Source organism: Scardinius erythrophthalmus (assembly GCF_964197995.2).
Source record: "Scardinius erythrophthalmus genome assembly, chromosome: 2".
In the NCBI taxonomy this organism is placed as follows: Eukaryota; Metazoa; Chordata; class Actinopteri; order Cypriniformes; family Leuciscidae; genus Scardinius; species Scardinius erythrophthalmus.
The window spans coordinates 3,031,516-3,052,252 of NC_138222.1; the positions used below are offsets into that span (position 1 = coordinate 3,031,516).

At 37.6% G+C, this 20,737-nt stretch overlaps 2 protein-coding genes across 3 annotated transcripts in view; one reads left to right on the forward strand and one right to left on the reverse strand.

The window, feature by feature from the left end:
• Positions 1-497: 497 nt before the first annotated feature.
• On the forward strand, positions 498-13,817 carry cdt1 (chromatin licensing and DNA replication factor 1). Of its 2 annotated transcripts, none has more exons than XM_081358802.1 (10): positions 498-1,077; positions 2,299-2,433; positions 2,512-2,747; positions 3,893-4,087; positions 5,039-5,184; positions 6,317-6,417; positions 6,499-6,687; positions 9,427-9,558; positions 9,707-9,908; positions 13,323-13,817. In XM_081358802.1, exons 1-10 carry the CDS (start codon positions 607-609, stop codon positions 13,484-13,486), a joined length of 1,971 nt encoding a protein of 656 aa, XP_081214928.1. In that variant the 5' UTR covers positions 498-606; the 3' UTR covers positions 13,487-13,817. The 2 variants fall into 2 exon arrangements, with proteins under 2 accessions (XP_081214928.1, XP_081214929.1); XM_081358803.1 differs by having other exon boundaries at positions 517-1,077; positions 2,515-2,747; positions 13,323-13,760.
• Positions 13,515-20,737, reverse strand: part of aprt (adenine phosphoribosyltransferase) — a 7,588-nt gene continuing 365 nt past the window's right edge. The window contains exons 1-5 of the mRNA XM_081358813.1: positions 20,513-20,737; positions 20,266-20,369; positions 17,544-17,677; positions 15,945-16,023; positions 13,515-14,780 (exon numbers count right to left, since the gene is read on the reverse strand). The exon at positions 20,513-20,737 is cut by the window's right edge and continues 365 nt beyond it. Coding sequence (XP_081214939.1) covers positions 14,641-14,780; positions 15,945-16,023; positions 17,544-17,677; positions 20,266-20,369; positions 20,513-20,712 — 657 coding nt within the window. The 5' untranslated portion in view covers positions 20,713-20,737 and the 3' untranslated portion in view covers positions 13,515-14,640. The remainder of the gene's footprint in view (positions 14,781-15,944; positions 16,024-17,543; positions 17,678-20,265; positions 20,370-20,512) is intronic.

A 20,737-nucleotide genomic window follows, 5' to 3' on the forward strand; every position in this document is an offset into this window, starting at 1 on the left:
CAAGCAGAACAAATCCATTTTTCAGTATATCCCTTTAATCCACTTCTTTTTTTCTTGGATAATTTTCAGCTGAAAGTACATTTAAAAGCAATGAAGAATATGTCACATGCCATACTATTTTGCTTTTTTAACATGCATACTGCATAAGAGCAGCTGCAAGTCACACTTGCTGTTAAATGATTAACAGTGTTACTCATTCAAAATGATTGATTTATCTTAAGAAATGCAAATTTACAATAGAGAGAACATAATTCCATTCATTCCAAAACCCAACCACCAAAATGACTGCTAAACGTGGTAAAAAGTAGAATAAAATACATTTTAATATAAAAATAACACAAGGAGTCCAATCAAATTGGTAAACGTATAAGTGTTTATTATTAATTGTGGATATGACACCCAATATTGGCATGTTTACAGTCAGTCGGTCGGTTTTGTGAGTGTTTGATCAGCGGGTTAGGGGCGTGGTTATAAGCCAGGCTCTGCCTACATAAGTCACGTGACCCGATTTCGCGCGAAAGTTAGTCTACAGAGAAGACGCTGAGAGGAACTTCCGGTGGGATAATAACAATTGCCTCACGCCACGGATCTCATTCTTACAGAAGAATGGCTCAAGCGCGGGTTACCGATTATTTTGCACAGAATAAGAAGGGTGGTGTTAGTCGATCTGTCCGGTCGAAGGGACAAAAAGTGTCCGTGGACGTTTCGGATTCGGTGGTTATCGCTAAACCAAGAACATCGTCCAGAGCCACACGGTCTGCGCGCGTTCACGCGACATCAGAACCGCAGAAACACGTTCATCAGGAGTTCCTCAAAATCATCGATGAGGTTCTGTCAGCGGACACGGTAGAAACCGCGACAGAGGTGAGTCATGTGAGCCTAACGGCGAGTCCCCGAACCCCTAAACGGACCTCGGCGGAGTTCGACGTGTGTTCGGTGGTGTTCGCGTCCACGACCGAACAGCACAGCAGCGCCAAGAAGCGCCTGAGACTCGGCAGAACTTCCCCGGAGGACCGCACGGTTCCGAAGACCGCGAGGAAGAGGCTCGATCTGCTGAAACACGACGATAAAGAGCAGGTAACGTTATCTAGCGCTCAATGTTGCGTTCAAAACAGAATGTGTGTTTGAAACGCGACGCTCAGTACGTTATAACGCGACGTGGACGCATAACGTTACATCCATTTAAAAATGTCTCTAATACACTATTTTTGACATTACTTAAAAAAAAATTAATAAACTGCTTAACCTTAAACTGATAATTCTTAATTTAAAACTTTTCATCGAATTTTACCTATTTGACTTCATTCGTCTAAAAAACAAACAAAAAAAGCTAATGGGATTAAACGATGTTGCTGGGTAGATGACTTATAAATTGGAGTTCATTATTGAATACAAATGATCCATGATTAAAAATAAATTAAATAAATAAATAAATAAACGTGAAAGAGTTGATTTAATTGTTGTTAAAGTAAAAAAAAAAATTTAAACTGATAATACTTCATTTAACATTTTCCATAGAATATTATGTGTTTCGCTTAAATCGTCCAAAAATTTTCAATAATCCATTTAAACGATATATGTTGCTGGGTAGATTACTTATAAATTTGTATTGCATTACTAAATGCAAATTATACATGATTATAAATTGTAGTTAGTAACGTAACTTAATCTATTCCATTACACATTTTTTATTAATGTAATCCAACTACTTTTTAAAATTACTTTTATATTACTTTTGATGTAATTTGTTTTATAATAATAATAATAATAATAATAATAAAGTGAATACTATAATAATGTACCAATATTGATTAAAATAAACACGAGAGAAAATTATTAAAGTTATTTATTTTATTTATAAGTTTATTTGAACAGGGACAGTACCAAAAACATGATTAAACACTACCTCACGGTTTCATAAATGTGTGAAAAGTTAAATCAGTTAAACTAATAAGAAATAAGAAATTGTTTGATACGCGGCCTCTCCGTTTTTATAGTCACCGGTCTGTGCAATTCCACAAAAGTTTTGAGAATGGAAAATTTAAATGATGAAATGATTGCGGAGGATAAATGAATTCTGAATAATTTACCATTTTGTGATATATCAAGTTATCATGCAAGTTTTTCAGTATAATCTTAATAAATAGATTATTGTTTAATTTCATTAGCATGTTGTGCTAATGTGTATTTTTAGTTTGAGTATTTCAGGTGAAGTAGACTAGACTACATTCTGTGAATGCATTTGTGTATCTGTGTGTTTTAATGACTGCTAATCCACCCTGTCTTATCTTGATGTAGCGCACTGAGCCTTCGTCCAATGGCATCGCTCAGGCTCCTCAAACCGCCAGCAAAGACTCAAAAAATACTGTTAATCACAATGCTAATATCTCCCCTGGTGGAGCCGATAGGCCGACGCGGACGAGCCGGAGCAAGGTAACGGACACATGGGGGTCTTCAGGAGCCTCCCGCTGTCCTCGAGCCTCGCTAATCACACTGCTTATGTTCTTTCAGAAGACGTTTTCCCGAGAGGACGTGTCAGCGCTGAAGTCGAAGCTGCAGAAACTGAAAGGACAGTCTGAAGCCGTAGCGAATCCCTCGCCCGCTCCCGTTTCGACACTAGCGGAGCTGAAAGCGAGGCTCGACGCTGCCCGCGAGATCTCGGCAAAGGTTCAGCAGAGAAAGGCCGAGCGAGTTGCGGCGGATGCTAAAGCTACTGAGGCACAGGCTAGGCCTGAACCAGAGGAAAGGTGAGGTTCGCTGGCCGATGCAAATGTTTGTTTACTCAATGCAGGGCTCGTGATAGAGCTCGGAGCAAACTGAGTCCGAAATCCGCGGCCGAAATTTTCGCATAAAACTATTTCTCTACTATTGTGGATTAAGGCGAGACACTACATGTGAACAGGGTAACATTTTTAACTAGCAGATATCACCATAAAACTTTCTCAGTTGATTACCTACATTAAGATGAGGAAAAAATGTATTTCAAGTTTTCTGTAATTTAATGTTTAAATATGCAAATTGGGCAATATCTAATTAAATATGCACTAATTTGCATATATTTAAAAAAAAACTAAATGTGAGTATTGATAAAGCCAGGTTAAAAATTCTTGTTTCATTGTGTTCACATATTAGATGGGGAAAAAATTACAGAGGGATTTATGGATATCTACTTCTGTTATCCTGTAAATCAGAATATACTGTCAATAGCCTTAAAAAAATGATTTTCGCCATGTTTTTGGAATTAAATGTTATATAAATCAGGCTAGGAATAATATATTTACAAATCCCTCGGTAAATGTCTTCATGATATAACTAGGTACAAGACTGGAGAGTTTGGTGTATATCGGTACGACTGAAGTGGAGATTTCAGATAGAAAAGTCATTTTGTGAAAACGGGCTTTAAAAATTTATCATCAGCCAATGAGATTGCGCATTCAGCCCTTTTACTTTCACGATTGGTTGCTGATAAAAAGGAAATGGCCATATTTGGATGCGACAGCATTGTACAGGAGAGAGAGAGCTTTCTAACGGTGTGTGTGATGACAGGGTGCAGACAGCGATCGCAGAGAAGCGGGAGGATTAAGAACGCCAACATTTGTTGAATTTATGAGAAATCTACAGACGCAAACAGACAAAGTGTAGTAAAATAAAGACCTAAATGTGTATTTCAGACTTTTTTTCACCACAAGTCTGAAAGAAGACAAATATCCAAAAATCTCAAAATTGACCTGTAAAAAAAAAAAGGATGTTTTTGCCCGCCGTCTCGCCTTAAAGCGATAATTCATCCAAAAATGTAAATTGTCGTGTACTAACCCTCATGTTTTAATAAACTCTACACATACCTCAGAGATGCTTTGTGTGTTTTGTTGCTGAAGTTTTGTGTGTGTTTCAGAGAGAAGCTCCCAGCTTATCAGCGTTTCCACAATCTCTCTCGGGACGTCCCGCCCGGCCTCACCCTGCCCTACCAGTACAAGCTTCTGTCTGAGATGTTTCGCAGTACGGAGACCATCGTCGGGATGCTGTTCAACCGCTCCGAGACCGTCACCTTCGCCAAGGTCAAGCAGGGGGTCCAAGACATGATGCGCAAGTAAGAGTCAACCCTCCACACACACCTTGGCTATAGAATCACCTTTGGCTAGTCATTAGTTTATTCGCCAGTCTGATATATTGTTTGGTTATATTTTGTTTATTTAGTTTATATTTTGTGTATTTTTACTTTATATATATCTATATTATGCATGTGTGTGTGCTGGGCAATAATTAATCGCATCCAAAATATCAGTGTGTGTTTACATATGTGTGTGTACTCTGTATAATTATTTTGTATATATAAATACACACATGCATGTATTTAAGAAATATTTGCATGTATATACTGTATCTATTTATACATTTATATTATATAAATATTTTATGTATAAATAACACATTTTTCTTAAATATTTACATGCATGTGTATTTATATACACAAAATTATACACAGTACACACACATATTATGTAAACACTTATGCGATTAATCGTTGCCCAGCACTTATACTATTTATAAATACAAGGATTGATGAGCTGCTGCGCTCATGAATACAATATATATTGTTTTATTAATAATATTAATCACGTTTTCAGCGTTCACCCGAAATGATTTGCTGAAATCAAAACAGGAATGAGCTCCAGCCAATGAGATTGTTGTTTGTGCATTAGCTCCGCCCACTACTGGAGAAACCGCCATATCTTCTGCTTGCTAATAATAATTCCAAATTAACTGTTATTTTAACACAAAAATGCAACAATCGTTCTCTCTCTCTCTCTTGCTCTCTCTCTGTCTCGATGGATGCGCTGCGCATCCGTCCATTGAGCTACATCGAAATAGTCTATATTTATGCTAAACTTATATTTAGCCTCTAACACACACACATGCAAAAAAATTATTAGGCAAAGGCTAATGATAGACATTTAGTCGCCCAGAGTGCAGATTTGGTGGTTTACTCGTGTTGGAGAGGCTGGTTAACAGGGTAACCCTAGTTCTGCTTTCTCCTCAGGCGTTTCGAGGAGAGCCACCTGGGCCAGATCAAGGCGGTTTACCCCTCCGCCTATTCCTTTCGCCAGGAGAAGAACATTCCCTCGTTCAGTGCCGCTGTGAAGAGGTCCAGCTATCAGCTCACAGTGGAGCCGGTCATTGAAGAAGGTGAGGGACATTAACACTGACTGCGGCTCTGTAGTGATGCACAATCATGATTTTCAATTCCGATACCGCTTTTTTTAAGCAAACTGTCCGATACCAATTTCTGTTTTTTTTATTTTTATTTTTTGTTTTTTTTTAAGCAATAAACAAGAAAGAATAAAAGTATAGATAAACATTGTGTATTTGGTATTTAACAGGCTGAACTGGCTCTTGGCTGTTAAAAACAATAACTGAACATCTGAAACTAACGTCAGTAACTGCGCAGTAAAGCACATTCAACACAGACATCGATGGGACTGACACTTAGCATCAGCATTTAGCTTTTGTTTTAAATTGGGTTGACTTGAAACTACATAAAACTGGCCTTAAATAAAAACATTAACTGTAACCTTGAGAAATTAAAGGCAACGACTGCATAGTTCACAACATAATCAACACGCTTTCAACGATGTTTGGCTAATTAAGCAGCTTTTGTTTTTAAATTCGGTGAGAAGAAAAAAGGTCTTTACCAGTGAAACTAAATAAACCCTTAATAAATAAATTATTCCAAAATGTTAAATCAAATAATGTTTAGTGCAACAAGTAAAACAAAGACGCTACAGAAGGTGCTTTTTTTGTTTTTGTTTTTAAATCAAAATAAGTCTGTAATTGTAATTTAACTGTAATTTTAAGGCAAAATAAAAATGATAATCCTCTACAGAACTGATGTTTACTTCTAGCTTTTCAAAAGTGCATGAAACAAAGCTTTACACAAAGCAGCATTTCAGCTTCGTCACGTGTTCGTCTGTTTGGTTTCTCATCCAACACGTGAGAAGCTGAGCTGAACAAACGTTCACCGTCTACGCTAGTGCATCATTGTTATCGTATGATTCCAGTATAGTCTGTGCACGCGGGTGCTCTTCCGGTCCGAAAAAATACAAATTCGGCTTTACGGCCGGTCGATCGGTGCACCGACTCCATCTGTGCGTCTGCTTTGTGTTTAGGGTCGTTTGTAGCACGCAGTGCACCCGTGATCATTGCAATGAATTTAACACACATAGCCAACGTTTTGTTTTTAACCCAAATCATGCAGCCCTCACACGTATGTTTAAGTTCTAAAATCGTTATTTATTTTAAGAGTGTCTCTTCCCCCCAGAATTCAACGGTACTCGTCCAGTGTTGTCGGCCTCTCGTCTTTTGGAAAGAAGACGCATTTTTCACCAGAACCTTGTTGAGATCGTGAAGGGACACCACAAGGTGAGCAGGTTTACTTGCATGAGTTCTGGATATTATGTTTTGTGTAAATTCCAATCATGTCTTATCTTATGTTGGATCCAGACGTTCCTGGCTTCCCTAAACCCTCCCATCGTCGTCCCCGATGACAAACTGACCCGCTGGCATCCGAGGTTCAATGTGGACGAGGTTCCCAACGTCAAGCCCAGTGATTTGCCTCAACCCCCTCAAACTGAGAAGCTGAGCTCGGCTCAGGAGGTGTTGGACCGAGCTCGAGCGCTCATGACGCCCAAGGTGAGCGAGCACCTCGACCGGGACTAGATCCCGTTTACACATGGGGTTCAGTGACACGCATCAGGGTTTCTGCTGGTCTTAAAAAGGTCTTATTGGCTTTAAAAGGTTTTAAAATAATCTTAAAGGGTCTTGCATTTACATTTATGCATTTAGCAGATGCTTTTATCCAAAGCGACTTACATTGCATTTCAAGGTACACATTTACAAGTTGACAGTTCTGGAATTGATTTCTTAAAGTCTTAAAATAATCTTAAGATCTAAAAAGGGTCTTTAAAAGGTTTCTTAAAGATCTTAATTCACTCTTTCACAAATTAAGGGCTGAAAAGGTCTGTAGTCAATTTTATCCCTTAACCTGTTAACCGTTGCCAGAGCGCGGGCGCACTGAAGCGTTTTTTTTTTTATAAATAGTTCAAAGTTACTATCAGATTTAATGTTATACCTTGACAAACTATACATCATTACAAAGATATAAGACTCAAGTTTCAGAATTTGACCACTATTGTATTCTGAGAAACTTATAGCGACAGTTATTTCTTAATTTGTGTCAGGAGTTATGAAATGAAAAAATGAGTCGATACCTTTGATATGAATTATGCGCATCAGCCGCTTTCATTCATAAAAAAACTCCCGTGCCGTCGTCATGACAGCGATACACAAAACAACGTCCTTCTGGGCTTTTAGCTAAAAAATGTGCAGATTTGGAGAAATATTGATATATTCTCATAGGTTTACATCAGATTTCTATAGACAGGAATAATATTTATTGAATTTATACCCAAATGCGTCGATGTAATCATTATGAGCGTTTGCATACTCTGTTAATGTGTTTTCAATTCATACCAATAGCCTGAGGGCGCCCTCGCCGCCCTGTGCACAGTATTAGAACATGAAGAAGTGCCATAATCATGTGACAATCCAGGAAGCCTCGAACACACACACAGCTAACAAGAGATCGCGCTGTAACTATGGCTGTAACATGCCGATACAGACATTTTGAAGACAATAAACATGTTTGCTATGATATTTGAGTTACCTGTGTTTTTCAATCCATGCCAGGTATTTCCATAATAATAGATTATATTTATAATGTAATGCTAATCTATATAGACTATCATTGTGCAGAACAGTATACAATAGTATATTTTCTTTCTGATTTTTTTTATCTGAAGCCAAATTAGATCACAGAAAATTATTTAAAATACTCGATTTGCTTTATAAAGTAAGTTTATAAGCACAAACATGGTTTTAATCTCATAAATTGTCGTGTATTGATGGTGTGCTAAACTAACATGCTAGCTAGCCCTAGGTGCACCTGCCACCTAGAAGTTATATTTTTATTATTTTTTGAATGCTTACTGAAATGTTTCTTTATTCAAGAAATGCATTTAAAACAGTTTAGAATGTGAGGTGAACTTTGAGAAAAGAAATTAGTGACTGAAACCATATGAATAGCATGTGAATAGCCAGTCGTTAGTAACTAATGCAGACAAAAGAAATGCATATTTAGAGCCATAACCTGGCTGGAGAGGTGTGAATGTGTGCAGGGGGAGACTGAGACTGAATGGGGCTCGTTTGCACCACAAAACAATAAAGACAATATACTGCATAGATGGTAAGAAGATGACACTAAATATCAGTAGCATTTTAGCATCAAATCAAAATAAAGTCACATGACATGGTCTTGAAAAACATTTCACTAAATACAGAGTTTTGGACTTATTATCTTAAGATTTTAAACATAAAATGTTTAGACATGTGGCATTAGCTGTAGTGCATTTCTAGATTGCTCCAGGGCCAACTTCAATTTTATTTTCATGAGGATGTTTCATAAAAAATAATTTCTAATAACTTTACAAAACTTTGAAGCTATTTATAACAATTTTTGTCATTATGACAATAATTAATTCTACATTACAATAAACTGCCAGGTGTCAGCTTTCAAATGAGATCATACTTGTGCTTTTAGTACAAAGGGTTCATGAACTGTATCTGTTTCAGTTTGGGTATGTCATTTCTTGGGATTTTTCAAAAGTGGGGTTGCAGCTTAACAGGTTAAAATATCTTGAATGTAACTCGACACCCTTTTCTCATTTAGTATGCACGCTTCTATGAATATGCAAATGAGCCCCGCCTCCACTCACTCGCTCAGCTCAGAGATCCACTGGTTGACGATCACACGTTGATCTGATTGGTTACAAGGTAGTTTGTGACGTCAGAAACACCAGCGATTTCAAAGCGTGTTTTTGAGACTGTCTTTGGTTCACTGCAGTTTTAAGGAGGAAATACTCAGCAATGCTGTCGACTTATGAATTTACACATGATTTGTCTTAAAGCAGATTAAAAACACCACATAGACACATAAACTACATTGGATTTTCACCACAAGGACACATTTAAATATAAATGTAAAGTAATTATCATATTTAATCAGGTTAGATTAATAACTCTACGCCATTTTAAGGTTCTGTACTCTCACACACACACTCGCATGTATAACTAGCAAATGTTATTCAAAAACAAAAGTTGATCTGTAAATGAAACTATTTTTGTTTTTTAATTTGAAGGTAATAAAGATATTGTTTGATAAGTGAGATCTCTGATTGTATTCCTTGAAAACCAAAAAAGTAGTGCTTGGAATTTCATTTGACAGAATCTGTACGAACCCTGTTTTGTTCAAAAACAAGTTGATCTGTCAGTGAAACTGATCATCACGTCACTGACTTCCTTTTCTCGTTCCAGATGGAGAAAGCGTTGGCTAACCTGGCCTTGAAGACCGCCGAGAGCGCGTGTGCCGAAGAGCCGGAGCCCGCGGAGAAGCCGTCAGAAACACCCGGTGCGCTCCGAGGAGTTTCTCAGTCCCTGCTGGAGAGGGTCAGTCCACTGAACACACACCAACACGTCGAGATTTTCAAAGAAGCTCATTCACTTTTCTCCAATGGAAGAGTGAAGGAGTATCTTTTTTTACAGTCTATGTTTCAAGTGTTCTCACTAAAGCTAATCCGCATCTGTCCCTCTTCAGATTCGAGCTAAAGAGGCTCAGAAGTTGCGGGCCGTGATGACGAGGGACCCGGAGCAGGAGCGGCGCCTGGTGATGATGTCACGGCTCCCGGAGCTAGCCCGGATCCTGCGCAACGTGTTCGTAGCGGAGAAGAAGCCGGCCCTCCTCATGGAGCTCGCCTGCAACCGCGTGATCGCTAGCTACCGGTCTCCGCTCAGCTCCGGTCAGTGCAGCCGTTTCCCAGAGTCACGAGTGATTTAATCAAGACCCTTTTAAAGAGATTAAGACTATTTTAAGATCTTTTAAAGAAATTAGGGTCCTAATTTCTTAAAATAATATTAAAAGGGTCTTAATTTCTTTAAAAGATCTTTAAAAAAAAATCTTAAGACCTTTTAAATACCATTTTAAGATTATTTTAAGATCTTTTAAAGAAATTACAATATTTAAAGGGTCTTAATTTCTTAAAAAAAACTTAAAATAATATTAAAAGGGTCTTAAGATTTCGTTTTTTAAACATTGAGACCTTTTAAAGACCCCTTTAAGACTATTTTAAAGAAATGACAATATCTAAAGGGTCTTAATTTCTTTAAAAGATCTTAAATTAATAATAAAAGGGTCTTAAGATCTTGTAAAGATATTTTAAAGAAATTACAATATTTAAAGGGTCTTAATTTCTTTAAAAGATCTTAAAATAATATTAAAAGGGTCTTAAGATTTCGTTTTTTAAACATTGAGACCTTTTAAAGACCCCTTTAAGACTATTTTAAAGAAATTACAATATTTAAAGGGTCTTAATTTCTTTAAGATATTAAAATATTAAAAGGGTCTAAAGATTTTTTTTAAAGATCTTTTAAAGAAATTAAGACATTTTAAAGACTATTTTAAGATCTTTTAAAGAAATTACAATATTTAAAGGGTCTTAATTTCTTTAAGATATTAAAATATTAAAAGGGTCTTAAGATCTTGTAAAGATATTTTAAAGAAATTACAATATTTAAAGGGTCTTAATTTCTTTAAGATATTAAAATATTAAAAGGGTCTTAATATCTTGTAAAGATATTTGAAAGAAATTACAATATTTAAAGGGTCTTAATTTCTTTAAGATATTAAAATATTAAAAGGGTCTTAAGATCTTGTAAAGATATTTGAAAGAAATTACAATATTTAAAGGGTCTTCATTTCTTTAAGATATTAAAATATTAAAAGGGTCTTAAGATCTTGTAAAGATATTTGAAAGAAATTACAATATTTAAAGGGTCTTAATTTCTTTAAGATATTAAAATATTAAAAGGGTCTTAAGATCTTGTAAAGATATTTTAAAGAAATTACAATATTTAAAGGGTCTTAATTTCTTTAAGATATTAAAATATTAAAAGGGTCTTAAGATCTTGTAAAGATATTTTAAAGAAATTACAATATTTAAAGGGTCTTAATTTCTTAAAATAATCTTAAAAGGGTCTTAAGATTTTTTTTAAAGATATTTTAAAGACCCTTTTAAGATTATTTTAAGATATTTTAAAGAAATTAAGACCAGAATATTCTATTTTCCCAGCTGTTCTGAACCCTAGTGATCTGCCTCTTCTGAGCACTTCATGATTATAATTAAAGGAAGTTGCACTAGTCTTTTCTTCCCTATTGTGCCGTATATCCCAGTGAAACGCTTCTCAAACAAGAACATGTAGCAGGGACAGTTATTCTGATCCCAGAGGAACAGGGATTTAACCCTCAGGTTGTGTTCGGGTCACTTTGACCTGGAGAGGATTTTCTTTTTCCCTTAACATCATCGCATTGGACTAATTCATACTGATTTTACTAAGCCGGGGTATAACTACTTGTATTTTATTTACATTTTGTAATAAATTCCCTCTCTGCTACACTTGTGGTGTTACCAGTCAAAAATGACCAGCCTACAAAAAATATTTATAAATTATCACGAAATATTGGATTACATTTTTTTTTTTCAATTATGACATGTTTTTTCTATCTATCTATCTATCTATCTATCTATCTATCTATCTATCTATCTATCTCTATATATATATATATATATATATATATATATATATATATATATTTATAATTTTCCTTGCATGCACATTAAGGGAATTGTTTTATTTAAGAACAATTGTTTCAAAAGTAAATGCACTTAAACGTTTAATTTCAATGAAAGATGTGATGCTTGATCTGGTTTATATTGCGCTCGCTTGCGTCCTCTTGTGGGCGTAAGAGACGATACAGAACCGTTTTCCTTCAACATTCCTCCAGGATTGCCTTTAGAATTTGAAATATAATTAGACTTTTGCACGTTTAAAGGGTCATTTCACCCATTTGAACATTGTTTTTTATTTAAAGTGGGTCATATATGTAGTCGAAATGTAAAATAATTTTTGAATTCGGTGCCTTCGTGAACGAGAAAAGACAAAAAATAACTTCAGAACGCATTTGTATGAAAGACAACAACTCCCACAATGCACCACATTGCACAGCTCCGCAAGCCACTCCCACTAATCCAGAAAGCGCATATCTGCCTATAAGAGAAATCACTCTTCCGTCTACAAGGCTAGCTACCACCAGAGCTTGAAATTCATTTCACATTCACACAAAATGTCTAGTTAGTTGGCGAACTCATATAGTGCATTACTCCTCGTTTGTATTTCTTTCGAAAAGGTGAATTATTGCATGGTACCTGGATGTTCAGTCAGAACATATGCGGTGCGAAACTAGGATAGTTCTCAACACAAACGTCCGTGTCCTCGTCTGATCCAGAGATTTCGTCCAGGAGAAATTGTCATCGTTGAAATTCTTTGCCGCAGACGGACTCTATCTCTGTGTTCGTAGCGGTTCGTAGCTGCATTGTGAGATCACCGGCGCCACCAGTCCGCCCTAACTCGAGCCAGTCCGGGCTCCTCGTCCGCGGCAGGCAGGTCTTCTCTGCCTCGGCTGCTCTTCGCTATAATGCGGCTTGTAAAGGTAGCCACAAACACCTGATTCAAGCATCAGACTTCCGAAATCCTCTTCTTCTATATCATATTGAGCACTTTCCTCCGCTATTGTCATAACTGTACATCTGTCTCCACAGCGCCTGTTAGCTTAGCTACAAACAAGATGGAGGATATTGCTTTCAGTTTCAGAGAGTAAAGTCCCACCCACTGATCTGTAATAGGTCTGTAGCGTGAGCGCGCCCCACCCTGGGAAAGATGAGAAACTAGTGCTTGTAGTCTCAACAGAAATCCCCCCCTCTAACACTTCCTCCTACAATGACGCAAAATGACGATTTTTGCGTCATTGTAGGAGGAAGTGTAAGAGGTAAATAACAGATTTCTCCCATCTCAGGGGAAAATGAGAGAGTGTTGCACGACCATTCAATAGTATGACTGGGTTTCTAACAATGCAAAGCTTAATGCAAATGGGTGAAGTGTCCCTTTAAGAGAAATTTGATCTTCGCTTTTGATTTTGACAACCCTGCCACAATCAAGTTTGATTTCATGGCGTGTTGCTTTGCTAATCGTGATGATAAAAGGCCACAAATATTTAATTGTTTTTATGATTCAGTGGGTTTTCTCATTGCGAGGGCTCTTAATATGGGGCTTTTTTTGCTGGCGGATCATTCATTCATATAATGTTTATTTCTCTCTAGATGAGATGGAGAAGCATCTTCGCCTGCTGGCCGAGTCGGCCCCCGCGTGGCTCACGATACATCCAATCAGGAAAGACTTGTACCTGAAACTGAACAAGAGCGCGGATCTGAACATTGTGCTGAACGCCCTGACCCAGAAGATGAAGGAAGAGGAGCGCGTCTGAGCAGAAGCAGACCGGACTACAGACCATACCATGTGCAATATTTTTTTATTATGGATTTCAACTTTTAGAAGACTCTCATTTTTAGTTTCATTTGTTCATAGTTTGCGTTTTACGAGTCACTATGTTTTTAACAGATATTGTCTGAGGTCGTGACATTGTTCTTTGCATTTTGGCACAATAACTGTTCATAAATGTCAACAAGCAACAGGAGGAATCATTTACAAGATCAATGCATTGAATCATTTACAATAAACACGTTCATGCAAGCAATGGTGTTTCATACTCTCTCTGTACATCAGGTACTCTTGTAATCGACTGTCTCGACTCGCGGACTATGTTGTAGAAAAACAAAAGAAACCTGGTGAAAAGTACCTGATTGTACCAGAAATTGCACAATGAGACCATAAAACAGGAATTGTGACTTGTGTTGCTTCACTTCGGTCACATGACAATGACAACATGGTGAATGGATTGCATTCATACTGCACAAATCCAAACCACATCCGATACCGAACTTATAGAGGTGATTCTGAACCGTTTAGAGAAGCTTTGAATCATTAGTTCTGGACCAGCGAGTATCAAACTGCTGAAGTCACGTGATTTCAGTGAACGAAGCTTCGTTACGTTTTGAAATGTCAATGTTTTGCCACTAGGGGACGATGATCTCCATGAAACCAGTGTCTATATATGATTTTTACCTGATCTCAGATCAGTTTTTACTGGACCAATAAACCAAGCTCTCTATAAAACAAGCCCGACAAATTAATAACATATTTAACAGACACTTCATATTTACTGCTATTAGATGACTTGTTGATCGTATCTAATAGATGAACTGGTTTGTTATAGGTGTTTTTATGCATGTTTCCACTGCATTTACACTGTTCTGGCCAGCAGGGGTCACCAGTTTCAATAACACAATCATTTTGCCAAGCAAATGATTCAAAAAGCTTAATTTCTCCCATCATTACCACAAAGTTATTATTTAACAGTATGTGATTTTAGACGCAGGCCGTTTCTTTTCCTAATTCTCATGGTGGAATTAAGACCATCAAACCCACAAAGGATGAAGTGTTGATGTAAAATTGCTTGTAATTCTTCATATCTCTGAGACATAAACCATCGAGTGAATGACACACACTTCCTCTGAGACGTCAGTACTGTATCAGAGAGAAGACCGGCGTCGGCTTCAGCTTGTCGGATCCGTGGAGATCCTTGAGTTCGATGAGCACCAAACATCCCAGAACCTCGGCTTTCTGCTGTCGGATCAGCTTACACGCCGCACACAGCGTTCCTGACACACACACACACACACACACACACACGCACACACACACACGTTACATCGTTGCTGCTGGAAGATTTGTGTTCCTAATCGGCGCAAATTCGACTCCTATTCTATTGAATAATCTGCTATTAGTTCACTTCAGAATTAAAATCTCCTGATGTTTACTCTCCCACACGTCATCCAAGATGTTCATGTCTTTCTTTCTTCAGTGGAAAAGAAATGAAGGTTTTTGAGGAAAACACTCCAGGATGTTCCTCCATATAGTGTCTTCAATGGGGTCCATCGAGTCGAAGGTCCAGATGTGAGTTTCAGTGCAGCTTCAAAGTCTCGACGCGATCCAGCCGAGGAATAAGAGTCTCATCTAGACAAACCAGCGGACATTTATAACTTAATAAACATTTATATACTTTTAAACCACTAATGCTCGTCTTGCACTCGCTGTGATGCGACACACATTACGTAAATCACACTGAAAGATCACACGTGTTCCGGTTCAGAAATGTAGAGTAGGATGAAAAACTAATTTTCTCCTCCGACATCGTTGTTTTACCTTTTATTTATTTATTTATTATTATTCGATTGTAAATGCCGTTTGACTTAGTCTTTGCACGTTCGCTTATAAACACTGGGTCTGTTCTTACGCCTACGTCACGCTTGACCTTTCAACCTGATAGCGTAATGTGTGTCGCATCACAGCGAGTGGAAGACGAGCATTAGTGGTTAAAAAGTATATAAATGTTTATTTCTGTTCTAAAATGTCCTCTGGTTTGTCTAGATGAGACTCTTATTCCTCGGCTGGATCGCGTCGAGACTTTGAAGCTGCACTGAAACTCACATCTGGACCTTCGACCCGATGGACCCCATTGAAGTCACTATATGGAGAAACATCCTGGAGTGTTTTCCTCAAAAACCTTCATTTCTTTTCCACTGAAGAAAGAAAGACATGAACATCTTGGATGACGTGGGCTGTGAGTAAATTGTTATCCTGAAGTGAACTACTCCTTTAAGCTTCACTCATGTCTTTCAAAATAAGAGTCTCCCATCAGACAAACATTCAGAATGACTTTTTTTGTTGTTATTCTTTGACTAAAAAACCCTGGGATGTCATTAAAGTTAAGAGTAAATCATCAGGAAATGTTGATTGTGATGTGAAGCTGTGTTCTCGCTCACCTCCAGTAGCGAGTAAATCATCAATGATCAGGACCTTCTGTCCTTCAGAAACGGCGTCCTCCTGCATCTCGGCCTCGGCCTGAAACATCATCAGCAGAAGATCATCATTTTATGATGTGATGATAATAATATATGTATACTGAACATGCACTGCTGTTCAAAAGTTTGGGATCGGTACGATTTTTAATAGTGCTGTCAGTTAAATGCGTTATTAACGGCGTTAATGCAATCCCATTTCAACGGCATCAATTTTTTTATCGCGAGATTAACGTTCTTTTTGGCCTAGCAAACTTTGTAGTTTTTTTTCACATGCTTTTGCAACAACTAGTAACGTTAGAAAAACTACAACACCACACCGGATCTAGCTAGACCGGACACAAATCAACAGGCACGCCGCACACACTTGTTTGGGCTCGCGAGCCGGCCGAAGAGTAGTAGGCTAACGTTACGCTTTGAGTGGATGGCGAGCCGAAATGGATGCCAACAAGATTCTGAATGGAAAGTTTACTTTCCAAGTTCCATTGACAAGACCAAAGTGATCTGTGTGTTTTGTCGTTGTGAACTGAGCGATGATCGCAGCACGTCCAGTCTGAAACACCACTTGACGCGAATACGAATTCTCTGATGCGATTATTTGCTCCGAGTGAGAATGTTAGTGTGAAACTGAACACTACAGTATATGCCGATGTTGTTTTCAATAAAAAAAAACGCTTGCACAAAGCAAGCCGATCCACTTTTCCGAGTTGATAAGAGCATTAAAATGAGAAAAAAAAATAATGGGACAAAAAGAAATCAAGGGACATTTAGAATAGATAAAAATGTGCGAGTTCACTATGACATTAATGCGATTAATCGCGATTAAATAATTTAATCGTTTGACAGCACTAGTTTTTAAAAGAAGTCTCTTCTGCTCACCAAGGCTGCATTTATTTGAATAAAAATACCACAAAAAAGTCATATTGTTAAATATTATTATAATGTAAATCATCTGTTTTCTATGTGAATATATAGTAAAGTGTAATTTATTCCTGTGATCAAAGCTGAATGTTCAGCATCATTACTCCAGTCTTCAGTGTCACATGATCCTTCAGAAATCACTCTAATATGATGATTTGATGCTCAAGAAACATTTATGATTATTATCAATGTTGTAAACAGTTGTGTACTTTTTTATTTCAGGATTCTTTGATGAATTGAGGGTTCAAAAGAACAGCATTTCTCTGAAACTGAAAGCTTTTGTAACATTAAACACTTCCTTCCGTTCAAGAATTTAGGGTCAGTGAGAATTTATTTAATTTTTTGGGGGAAATAAATATAAGAAATCAATAATTTTATTCATGGATGAATTAAATGGATCAAAAGTGACAGTAAAGACATTTATAATGTTACACAAGTTTTCTATTAAATGCTGTTCTTTTGAACTTTCTATTCATCAAAGAATCCTGAAATTGTTTTCATCATTGATAATAATCATAAATGTTTCTTGATCATCAAATCCTCATATTAGAGTGATTTCTGAAGGATCATGTGACACTGAAGACTGGAGTAATGATCTTTATAAGTGATGCTGGATAACTCATAACTCATAAGCTCATGTACCTGCGCATACTCGAGACTGTACACCACTGATAGTGTCGGGCCGGGGAGCTTCCCTTTTTTCCTGATCGGAGCAAATCCCACTCCTAGTCTCTGAGCCAGAAGCGGCCCGAACAGAAACCCTCGAGCGTCCAGTCCTGGAGAGAGAGAGAGAGGAGATACTCCAACAGTTAGCATTCACGTTATTCACAAACTAGGACTTTTCCTAGGACTGTGTGTGTGTGTGTGTGTGTGTGTGTGTGTGTGTGTGTGTGTGTGTGTGTGTGTGTGTGTGTGTGTGTGTGTGTGTGTGTGTGTGTGTGAGAGAGAGTTTGTGGGTGTTTTTGGTCAGAGGTTAGTTGAAAGGTTGTCATGGAGCCACTAAATCTCCATCCTCCAGAGAATCACCAAACAAACACCGAAAAGAGGAGAGTCTAAGTGTGTGTGAGTGTGTGTGTGTGTGTGTGTGTGTGTGTGTGTGTGTGTGTGTGTGTGTGTGTGTGTGAGAGAGAGAGAGAACAGAGGAGAGTCTGCTGGAGAGAGAGAACGAGACAGAGCTCGTAATAAAACAAGAACCAACATCAGCTTGGCTTTTCGGAGATGACGAGACCTGAGGGGTTTGAAATGATGTAAAAGCGACGTAGAGATGATGGCGTTTATTCCTTGTGGAAGATTTTTCCCTAAAACTAACTACGTACCTGGGCCTCGTCTACAGTCGACGTCCCCGTTCAATAATATTTATACTCTAGCGCGTCGTGCTTTAATGCTTTAATCGCGGCCGGAGGATCTCAGACAAATTCCATGGAGAATCCCACCAGCTAACACGAATACAACAGCTTTTATAAAATAGGGGCGAAAATGACATGAAACATTACATAATAATTTCCCTACAATTTGATTGGTTCTTCATATGCAAATTCTTTTGTTACTAGGTAGGAGCAAATTCTGTTTTAATGATTACTTAATAATCACCAGGTTTCAAGCCTAGTCATCCGTCCAGTTTCATTTCCCATATATGTTATTTTTACACACACACACAACCAAAGTCAAAGGGGTATGGCAACACAACACACAACATTCCAAAACACAGGACAGAACGTTTTAGTACATTGTGTTTCAGAGTGTTAGTTTTGTAAGGCCTAAAAATGAAGTAAGGTTAGATGTTAGAGTTATTATTAGTTTGATATGCAGTTTACTATTTTATTCATTAAAAAAATCCATCACATCCTCAACAGACGAGTAAGCAGAGGTGTAAAGTCCAGGTTCAGGAAGTACAAGTCCTGGATTTGTTAATTAGCACAGAGTTCAGCCAGGAGACAGAACTAATGAGTGAAATCAGGACTTTCAGAGACATCAGAGACATATCGAACAGCTCCTCCCCTTTTTTAAAATAGCCAATAGCGTTTAGTTTAGAGCCGTTGAGGTCGGTAAAGCTTCAGTTTCGTCCTAATCTCAAACCATTTGATCTCATCCATATCACTTTATAATACAGCATTTTGTGCAGAATTCAAAGGGTCTGATACGTTTTCTGGTCTGCGCGACTCGATCACATGATCCGCTCTGTGTGTCGTGTCTCTGCGGCATTTTGCGTGAACTAACGTGAAACCGGACTTCATTCGCACCAATGGAAAGAATATTTACACTGTCTGAATCGTTCCCTATCCCCTATATAGTGCACTGCGTGCCATTCACCGTGTAGGAAATAGTAAATGTGTGAAGAATTGACCAATTTCACCGTCTATTTATAATGTAGGGGGCGGAGCTTCAGATTCTAGAGAGCATTTGATTGGACAGGAAATCTGATGAGAAGCTGAAGTGCAGAGTGATGTCATCAAAATAATTGATTCATATTGAGAGACTAAGTTTTGAACGTTTATATCTTCTAAATGCGAGTTTTGGAGCACACTAGCTTATAGATAACAGTAAGACTAACATATTCAAACTACATGCCAAAAAACGTACATTTTGATTTCACTTTAAAGTCAATTGAACGTTATTCCATTAAAAGTTGGGTTGCACTTTATTTTAAGGAGTCATTGTTACAGTGTAATAATTATAAATTTACATAAAAACTACACGTACTTACTGTAAGGTTAGGGTAGGATTAGGGTTTGGTTGAGGGTTAGTTGCATGTAATTATGCATAATTTACTGTTATTATTACTATGGTAAGTAAGCAACATATGTAACAAGGACTATTCTATCCTATTAGCTATTTATGGCTTGTACGTTAGGCCTCATTGATCATTGCTCATACAACTCGTCTTTGAGTAAAAAAAGCATAATGTATGGATTATATATATATGAAAAGTGGCATACTAAAAGTTTATGAAGGCAGTGGGTTAAATTCAATTGATTTAAAGTCATAACGCCATTGTTTACATTTTTTTATTGTACTTTATTATATAAACAAGTTTTAAAAATATTTTATTGCCCCTTAAGAAAAAATTAAAGAAGGAGTTGATTTAAATGAACTGCACAGATATCAAAATAAAAGAGAATAACTTGATCATATGCAAGCAATTTTACAATCATGTACAGTTGGGTTACACTTTATTTTAAGGTGTCATTGTTACAGTAATAATTAGGCTCTCTAACAATCAAATAGTTATCAATTATAATCAGTTATACGTATTTGATCGCATATCATGATCAGTTCGGATAGGAATCCTTGTTTTTCCTCCACGAGATTTATTAGTGTAACTTTGACAGTTAATGTGCAGATCCAGTAATGAATGTCCTCTTACCGACTATCAGATCCAGCTGAGGGTAAGAGTTCCTCACGTGTTCCTCGAACAGATCCATCACTGCAGTCAGAGCCTTCGGGTCCTTCAGGATCGGGAAAATATCCCTGCAAAACACACATTAAACACTATCTGAAACTAATATCCCTGCAAAACACACATTAAGGGCATCTGAAACTAACGCTTCAGTCCCTCGTGAACGCGCTTCCGGAACGCGCTTAACCTGAGATATATTAATATTAATACCCACTTGAACGGAATCCCTTTCGTAGGGAAATCTTGGAAAGTTCTGATGCACTTGCTGATTAAATCCAGTTTCTCTTCCATCATGACACGAGCTGCGATGATAAAGGTCTGAGAGCAGAACCGCAGGGACACACGTTTATCCCACTGCACTTTTGCCCGCGCATGCGCACTGCGTCGTGGGAGTTTTATGTCGTCGACATGCATGTTACGACACTAAAATGCCCTTCTT

Coding starts and splice junctions, on each gene's coding strand:
- cdt1 (XM_081358802.1), top strand. CDS start 607: ATGGCTCAAGCGCGGGTTACCGATTATTTTGCACAGAATAAGAAGGGT. Junction 1,078..2,298: donor AACACGACGATAAAGAGCAG/GTAACGTTATCT, acceptor ATCTTGATGTAG/CGCACTGAGCCTTCGTCCAA. Junction 9,909..13,322: donor CCGGTCTCCGCTCAGCTCCG/GTCAGTGCAGCC, acceptor ATTTCTCTCTAG/ATGAGATGGAGAAGCATCTT.